General features: G+C 37.0%; 3 protein-coding genes across 7 annotated transcripts; 2 read left to right on the top strand and 1 right to left on the bottom strand.

The window, feature by feature from the left end:
- The first annotated feature begins 808 nt into the window (after positions 1 to 808).
- LOC104710242 (uncharacterized) lies at positions 809 to 3,208 on the top strand. 3 transcript variants are annotated; one of them, XM_087467138.1, is made up of 2 exons: positions 809 to 981; positions 1,100 to 3,208. In XM_087467138.1, the coding sequence occupies exon 2, from the start codon at positions 1,142 to 1,144 to the stop codon at positions 3,071 to 3,073; it is 1,932 nt and encodes a 643-aa protein (XP_087323264.1). In that variant the 5' UTR covers positions 809 to 981; positions 1,100 to 1,141; the 3' UTR covers positions 3,074 to 3,208. The 3 variants fall into 3 exon arrangements, with proteins under 3 accessions (XP_087323264.1, XP_087323265.1, XP_087323266.1); XM_087467139.1 differs by having other exon boundaries at positions 1,129 to 3,208; XM_087467140.1 differs by having other exon boundaries at positions 815 to 977.
- LOC104710241 (rhamnogalacturonan I rhamnosyltransferase 4) lies at positions 3,152 to 5,764 on the bottom strand. 3 transcript variants are annotated; one of them, XM_087467141.1, is made up of 9 exons: positions 5,272 to 5,764; positions 5,136 to 5,182; positions 4,974 to 5,041; positions 4,813 to 4,901; positions 4,558 to 4,720; positions 4,174 to 4,463; positions 3,892 to 4,096; positions 3,652 to 3,809; positions 3,152 to 3,574 (listed from the first exon to the last, which is right to left on the bottom strand). In XM_087467141.1, the coding sequence occupies exons 3-9, from the start codon at positions 4,983 to 4,985 to the stop codon at positions 3,346 to 3,348; spliced, it is 1,146 nt and encodes a 381-aa protein (XP_087323267.1). In that variant the 5' UTR covers positions 4,986 to 5,041; positions 5,136 to 5,182; positions 5,272 to 5,764; the 3' UTR covers positions 3,152 to 3,345. The 3 variants fall into 3 exon arrangements, with proteins under 3 accessions (XP_087323267.1, XP_019085949.2, XP_087323268.1); XM_019230404.2 differs by having other exon boundaries at positions 5,136 to 5,720; XM_087467142.1 differs by having other exon boundaries at positions 4,558 to 4,737; positions 5,136 to 5,539.
- A 215-nt stretch (positions 5,765 to 5,979) lies between these two features.
- On the top strand, positions 5,980 to 7,366 carry LOC104710244 (transmembrane emp24 domain-containing protein p24delta8). The gene is made up of 4 exons (XM_010426815.3): positions 5,980 to 6,345; positions 6,432 to 6,641; positions 6,879 to 6,955; positions 7,080 to 7,366. The coding sequence occupies exons 1-4, from the start codon at positions 6,139 to 6,141 to the stop codon at positions 7,222 to 7,224; spliced, it is 639 nt and encodes a 212-aa protein (XP_010425117.2). The 5' UTR covers positions 5,980 to 6,138; the 3' UTR covers positions 7,225 to 7,366.
- The last annotated feature ends 441 nt before the right edge of the window (positions 7,367 to 7,807 follow it).

Consider the following 7,807-nt stretch of genomic DNA (forward strand, 5'->3'; position numbering starts at 1 on the left):
TGTATACGTTAATTAAAAGTCATTGCTCAGTAGGATATCGATATATATCTTAATCATCAATGTTATGTGTTGCTTATATAATTGTGCATATTATATTTATATTAGTTAGACTAGTTTCCACTTTCCATAAATAACGATAGAAAAATACTGAAATTATCTGATATCTTTGAATCTATCAATATACGTATGCCGTTTACCATTACCATTGTAACAAAGTCGTCTTAATATTTTAATACATACATTACCCATTGTGGACGAGTCAAGGTCAAGCTCAAAATTCGTCACGTAAAAAGAAAATGTTAATCCGTACAAATACTATTTGTTTTTATGTCAACCGAGAAGTACTTTTAATAATGAGTATAAACTAGAAACAGAGAAAATATTTCTTTTTGTTGGCTGGCAACAAAAATCTTCTAAATCATAGTATTAAAAAACAAACTTTTGTCCGATCCCAAAAGTAAGAAAAACATTTTTAACAATATGGGTATCGTTAAAAATGTGATAAAAAGTAATTAATTTAACAAAGATTTTTTTTTCTAATTAATTAATCTAAGAAAAATTACAATATGTTATTAATTTTTCTAAATAAATTGGTTAAATATAATAAAAAGTAATTTAGGAAGATGTGATATTTGTTCATAGAATGCATAGACAAATGGTTAAATATTTATCTTTAAAAAAAAAAAAAAAAAGCTGATTATTGGCTACATAGAATGTTTTAAAATGGGCCTTAAATGAAACGTTAAAGCCCAAATTTACGTTATGAATTCAAAGCCCATTATAAAAGTAGTGCTTGAGTATTCTAATAGAAGACATGCGTGCTCTTTCCCATCTTCTTGAATCTTGAGTTGAACGCTCTTCACAACCATTCTCACTCACTTCGTCTTCCCTCCATCTGTGATTTCTAGGGTTTTTGTTCTTCAATCTTCAATTTCAGAGAAGAACACAACGGAGAAGAAATAATCATCACTCTTCTTGTAGGTAAAAACCATTCATTTACGGCCTCAATTTTTCTCTCCGGCTCTGTATAGCTTTGTGTTAATTTGGTTTCATCTGTGTGATTCTCTGAATCTTTTTATTCATCTGTTTCGTAACTTAGGATCTGGAATTTTCTGTGATTCGTGTTAGAAGCGTGAAAAAAATGGCGAAGAAGCAAGGATCTGCGATGTCGCTTGATGTATTTGTGTCAACAATGGCTCCACTTATAGATATGGAGAAAGAAGCTGAGATCTCGATGTCATTAACCTCAGGTGCTTCGAGGAATATAGAAACCGCTCAGAAGAAAGGAACAACGATTCTCAATTTGAAATGCGTTGATGTCCAAACAGGTCTCATGGGTAAATCACTTATTGAGTTTCAATCAAACAAAGGAGATGTTCTCCCTGCTCACAAGTTTGGTAACCACGATGTTGTTGTGTTGAAACTCAACAAATCTGATCTTGGTTCTTCTCCTCTTGCGCAAGGAGTGGTCTATCGGTTAAAAGATTCTTCGATCACCGTTGTGTTTGATGAGATTCCTGAAGAAGGGTTAAACACTTCTCTTCGGTTGGAGAAGCTTGCTAATGAGGTGACGTATCGTAGAATGAAAGATACGTTGATTCAGCTTAGCAAAGGTGTGTTGAGAGGACCTGCTTCTGATTTAGTGCCTGTCTTGTTTGGTGAGAGACAGCCAACGGTTTCGAAGAAGGATGTTAAGTCCTTTACGCCTTTTAACAAGAACCTTGATCAGTCGCAGAAAGATGCGATTACAAAGGCTTTATCTTCAAAGGATGTGTTTTTACTTCATGGTCCTCCTGGTACTGGTAAGACAACGACGGTGGTGGAGATAATCTTACAGGAAGTCAAACGCGGTACAAAGATTCTTGCTTGTGCAGCTTCGAATATTGCGGTTGATAATATTGTTGAGAGACTTGTTCCTCATAAAGTTAAGCTGGTGAGGGTGGGACATCCTGCAAGGCTTTTACCTCAAGTGCTGGATAGTGCTCTAGATGCTCAGGTTCTGAAGGGAGATAACAGCGGTTTAGCGAATGATATCAGAAAGGAAATGAAGGCACTGAACGGGAAGTTGTTGAAAGCGAAAGATAAGAACACAAGGAGAGAAATCCAGAAAGAGCTTCGAACTCTCGGTAAGGAAGAGCGTAAACGGCAGCAATTAGCTGTATCAGATGTGATCAAGAATGCTGATGTCATTCTCACAACTTTGACTGGTGCATTAACACGAAAGCTTGATAATACAACTTTTGACTTGGTGATCATCGATGAAGGAGCACAAGCTCTTGAGGTAGCATGCTGGATTGCTCTGCTAAAGGGTTCAAGGTGTATTCTTGCAGGAGACCATCTCCAACTCCCTCCGACAATCCAAAGCGCTGAAGCTGAAAGGAAAGGATTAGGGATAACACTCTTTGAACGGCTAGCAGATCTTTATGGAGATGAGATCAAGTCCATGCTTACTGTTCAGTATCGTATGCATGAGCTTATTATGAATTGGTCATCCGTAGAGCTTTACGATAATAAGATAACAGCGCATCCAAGTGTTGCCTCACACATGCTTTTTGACTTGGAGAAAGTAGCAAAATCTTCTTCAACAGAGGCGACTCTACTATTAGTGGATACCGCTGGGTGTGACATGGAAGAGAAGAAAGATGAGGAAGAGAGCACCTATAATGAAGGTGAAGCAGAGGTTGCAATGGCACATGCCAAAAGACTAATGGAGAGTGGAGTTCAACCGTCTGATATTGGAATTATTACACCTTACGCTGCTCAGGTTATGCTGCTTAGGATTCTTAGGGGAAAAGAGGAGAAGCTAAAGGACATGGAGGTTTCTACAGTGGATGGTTTCCAAGGTCGAGAGAAAGAAGCTATCATCATTTCCATGGTTCGATCAAACTCGAAGAAAGAGGTTGGATTTTTAAAGGACCAAAGGCGAATGAATGTGGCTGTTACTCGCTCTAGGAGACAGTGTTGCATCGTCTGCGATACAGAAACAGTGAGCAGTGATCAATTTCTCAAACGTATGATTGAATACTTTGAGGAGCATGGCGAGTATCTCAGTGCCTCTGAGTACACAAACTAGAACCGCAAGATTCTTAAAATCTCAGGCCAATTGATAGATATGTTTCTTGATTTGGTTAGCTAGCAAAGACAAATCATATTCTGTAAAACCAATTTAACTCCAGATTTGAAATATTATACCAATTCTTGGTACAAAGATGATACAACCTTTTGTTTAGTTTTACATCTCTTACTTTACAAAAACCGAAACTCTAAGAAAAAAGAAAGAAAAGGAAGACTCCGAGGTGAGAACTAATCATATTCTGCTCTAATGGTTAGTGATCTATGTCATTATCAGTTTTCACTGATACATTCCTGAGGATTGGCGTAGAAATAATCTTCTTCCTTTGGTCTATCAGAGATAACTTTCCTATGTGTTGGTTCTCCCATCCTTTGTCCTTGATGTGCTTCCCTGACAGCTACCACAAACTCATCCCAAGAAAGCGTTTTGTTGTTATGCAAGTCCAAAAGCTCCACAAGTCTCTTCCGGTCTAGCAGAATTGTTTTCTTAAACCCGAGATATCTGCAAAAAGAATGTTCGTGTCATGAATCTTGCTGAGAATTAGCTTGAATTGGATATGTTTGATTATAGAGAATTACCTTCGATGACCTTCAACAACTTTTGCCATGTTTCCATAGTAGGTAGGGATAAAAGTGTTGCTAGCTACCGATACTATGAAATCTAAAGCTGCCATTTGAGATGAATGGTTCTGAAACTGTTGCAATTCTATTGGATCTAATAGCATTTCCTTCTTTACCTGAAAAATCAAACATGTCACCATCATCACCAAAATTTGATCATATCGAAAGTGCATAATGTTGAGAGTGATAAAAACTTACAATTCGTGGAAATGACTCCTTTAGAAGAGCTAATCTCTTTGCACCACCATAAATCTCACCAGCAGCAATGTATATTTGTGTATCCTTTTGAAACCCCAATGCTTTTAAGACCAAAACCACCTCCTCGGGTGTCAATGGACACAGCCCTTGCACTCTCCTTTCTTCTGAGACTATCTCTTTCTCTTTCCACCATGGATATGCATACCTAGAGCACATAAGAGAACCAGAAATCAAGATTTAAGAAAAGGTGAAAACATCATATGCTAAAATAACAGTTTTTACCTCATCTTTCTTAGTTCTTCAGCTTCTTCCTCGGTGCAGCCATGAGTGCAACCAGAGAAACCCAACATGTCCATCTCATATCTCAGATGCAAAGCCACAAAAGAACCTCTTTGTTGAAGAATCCGAACCAGCTTTGATCCCAAAGCCTCAATCCGCGGAGTGAACTTCAGTCCTTGGAAATTAACTCGGCATCTGAGCCTTTGAAGATCAAGAGAAAGACCATTGTTCGCCAATCGTGTATCACTCCTAACAAAGTGTACAACTTTACGTTTACTGAATCGTGGCAGTACCTGAAACAAAACCAAACAATCCGAACAATCAAGAACGCAGATCATAAGCATTTCAGATTCATCTTATGGAGGCAAAAGAAACTTGCAAATAAACCTGTTGCAAGTAATATAAGTCGCTGGACCAGCTCACGGGAGGCACTTCGAATATTTTGTATCCATACTTCTTACTATACCGTTTTGGAAGTCTCCTTACGATCCTAACTTCATCTCTTAATGAATCAATGAAATGGTTGATATCAAAAATGTCCTCAAAATCACTGCAAAAGGAAGAAACCTAGGACTGCTTCAGCTACACAAATCTTACGCATTTACTATTCCCTCAAAAGACCAAAGGAAGAACATGTGATACCTTGGATCAGCCCAGAAAGATTTTTTATCAAGCTCAGGAACAACAAGAGTCAAATTCAATAGCCTAGCAACAGTCACCATATCACAAATCTGAAACAGAGACAAAACAAGCATCAAGAAACTAAACCCCTAATTCTGCAAATGAGAGAGAGTTACACGAACCGCTGCACGCATTTGATTCAAACCACCATTACAGGACACTAGTAAAATTCCATTACTAGTATAATTCCCTACAAAAAAAGATTCAAACTTTTCCTTAATCTCTCAAGCACTAAGACAAGACCCAAATACACAAAATCGATTGAAGAACACAAAAAAACTAACTTGGTGGAGGAGGCGATAGTCGAACTGGGTCGACAGGGAGAGAGAACCTAGAAATCTGATTGGTTAAACCAGTGAAGATTTGGGAATGCCAAAAGAGCTGAATCAAGCAAGTCCAAACCAAAATGCAAGAACATACTCTAAAGAACCAAACTTGAAATCGAGCTTTGGGAACTGATTGATGATGACTCGGAGGCTTATTATAGTCACTCCGCATCAGAGTACCACTCTCCGATCTAATTTCCATCTATCTCTGTCTCTGACGACACTCATCGCCGCTTCATCATAACCTAAAAAATTTCTGAGAGATCCCAAAAAGGGTCACAAGGAGGGAAACGATGGGAAAAAATTGATGCAAATTAACTATTGTAATGCGGACAAAGAATACAGATACGACCGTACAAAGTTTTGTTTTTTATGTTTTATGTTTATGTTTCTTTTCCCGTGAGAAAAGTACCTACTTTTGGGAAGAAGGAAGAAGAAAGATTGTTCAAACTTCAAACTATTGAGGGTTATTTTTCAAAATCAAGAATTTGTTTATGAGAAGATCCGAACAGATTGATCTCATCATCATAATCATCTTCACCCTTTTAAAATTTGAATTATTAATTACTATAACTAATCAAGTGTGTGAACCAAACTAGTTTAGTCACCAAGCTAATCATCATTTATCTCATTGTAAAATTGTCTGTTTATCCAAAATTTGGGGAGAAGTCAAAAGTTTAACACTATAAAACGAAGCCCAATACTATTAGTGTTAGTCTATATAAAAAGCCCATTAAATACTCAAGAGACATGTCCAAAAAGAAAGAAACCTAATATACGACCATACGAGAATGAGAACATTGTCTCTTGTCTCCATGACTTGTTTCACGTGTCTTAACCAATAAAATAGTCACACGTATGCAAAGAACGTCCTTTGACCCTATATGCACTTACCCGAAACGGCAAAGTCTTGCATATACTGCACAGATTTTTCCTTTCTTTCTCTCTCTGTGGTGCCGCCATGGATCTTCGTCGAAGCTCGATTTTGTTTTTGATCATTGCGTTGTTATCTCCCAGGGCACTATCATTGTATTTCGAGTTAAATTCTGGGAGAACCAAATGTACTGGAGAGGAAATTCACGAAAACGCCATGTCCATTGGCAAATACGCCATCGTAAACCCTAACAAAGATCATCCTCTTCCTTCTTCTCACAAGATCATCGTCAAGGTATATATAAATTTCACATCAATCTCAACCTTAATTATTTTTTAGCATCGAATTTTTTTTTTTATAACTTTTATTCTATATTGTAGGTGCTGCCGCCAAAAGGGGCGATATTGCACGAAGCCGATCATGTAGAGGCTGGTCAGTTTTCGTTTACAGCGTCTGAGACTGGGGATTACATTACGTGTATCACAGCCGTTGATCACAAGCCGGAGACGACGTTGACCATTGATTTTGATTGGAAGTCTGGTGTTCACTCTAAGGAGTGGACCAATGTGGCTAAGCAGAGCCAAGTTTTAGTAAGTGGCCTTTATAGTTTTGGTCTTTAAAGGTTCTTTTAGTGTGTGTCTGGCTCATTGAAATTGAAATTTGAGCGCATGCATGCCATTTTTCATGCTTAAGATCCAAAAGCTACAACTAACTGGTTTAGGGTTGTCTAGTAATGAAAGAAGATCTTGTAGAATGCTTGTAGTTTTTTAAGGTTGCTTTGTTGACCTGGTTGTTGTTCAATCTTTAATTTGATGTTGTTTCTGTAGATGATGGAGAATGAGGTTAAGAACTTAATGGACACTGTTAATTCCATCCATGAGGAGATGTATTATCTTCGTGAAAGGTAAATTAGGCAAATGAAAGGACACACTTTTTTTGGCCTTTGTTTTTTTGTTGGGTCTTAAGAGAGAGAGATGATGAGCTTAATATACTTGTTATTGTGTTTTGGTTTGGTGGTATGGTACCAGGGAAGAAGAAATGCAAGAGCTAAATAGATCCACAAACTCGAAGATGGCGTGGTTAAGTGTCGTGTCGTTTGGGGTTTGTTTATCGGTGGCTGGTCTACAATTATGGCACTTGAAAACTTTCTTCGAGAAAAAGAAACTCATCTGAGTGGTAGACATGCACATACATACAATACTCATTTGCTCATGTCTATGATTGTACTGTCGTCAAACTAAACGACCATGCATTAGAGATTTCATTTAAATTAAGGATTCATTTTTAAGGCAAAGAAAACATCATTTTGTGATCATTTTTGAGATTTGTGTAGGTACGAATTGCATAAGCCCCCAATTATCTGGTTCATGTCTTCCTGTCAATTTTTTTTAATATATATATATATATATATATATAATATATAGTTAGGTGACGGAACTAAATTAAAATGAAGATCATATATAGGATAATAAATAGTTTAAAAACATTTAGAACGTTTAAAAGTAAGAACTAAGAAGAAGATATTTTTTGTGTGGTGTGGAAACCACTTTTTACGTAAGTGTGAAACCATAATATTTTTCCGTAGGAGGGACCCCTCTTGATATGATATTAATCGAGAGAAAGTAATACTACCATAATAAACTAACAATACAAATAAATAGATTGAAAAAACTTTAAAATGGTAGAAACTAGAAAGTCAGAAGAATTTGATTTCTTCGTATATTACTACATTCTCGTCAAAATGAAATAAAGATAT

The sequence above is a fragment of the Camelina sativa genome, chromosome 9 (assembly GCF_030686135.1).
Source record: "Camelina sativa cultivar CO46 ecotype springtype chromosome 9, ASM3068613v1".
Lineage (NCBI taxonomy): Eukaryota > Viridiplantae > Streptophyta > Magnoliopsida > Brassicales > Brassicaceae > Camelina > Camelina sativa.

What these genes read in the sequence shown, in the direction of transcription:
- LOC104710242 (XM_087467138.1), top strand. Translation starts at nt 1,142, where the DNA reads ATGGCGAAGAAGCAAGGATCTGCGATGTCGCTTGATGTATTTGTGTCA.
- LOC104710241 (XM_019230404.2), bottom strand. Translation starts at nt 5,379, where the DNA reads ATGGAAATTAGATCGGAGAGTGGTACTCTGATGCGGAGTGACTATAAT. An exon ending in TCTTTCTGGGCTGATCCAAG is followed by an intron (nt 4,721 to 4,812) that starts GTATCACATGTT and finishes TTCCTTTTGCAG; the next exon opens with TGATTTTGAGGACATTTTTG. An exon ending in AGGAGTCATTTCCACGAATT is followed by an intron (nt 3,810 to 3,891) that starts GTAAGTTTTTAT and finishes TTGATTTTTCAG; the next exon opens with GTAAAGAAGGAAATGCTATT.
- LOC104710244 (XM_010426815.3), top strand. Translation starts at nt 6,139, where the DNA reads ATGGATCTTCGTCGAAGCTCGATTTTGTTTTTGATCATTGCGTTGTTA. An exon ending in CTCACAAGATCATCGTCAAG is followed by an intron (nt 6,346 to 6,431) that starts GTATATATAAAT and finishes TCTATATTGTAG; the next exon opens with GTGCTGCCGCCAAAAGGGGC. An exon ending in CTAAGCAGAGCCAAGTTTTA is followed by an intron (nt 6,642 to 6,878) that starts GTAAGTGGCCTT and finishes TTGTTTCTGTAG; the next exon opens with ATGATGGAGAATGAGGTTAA.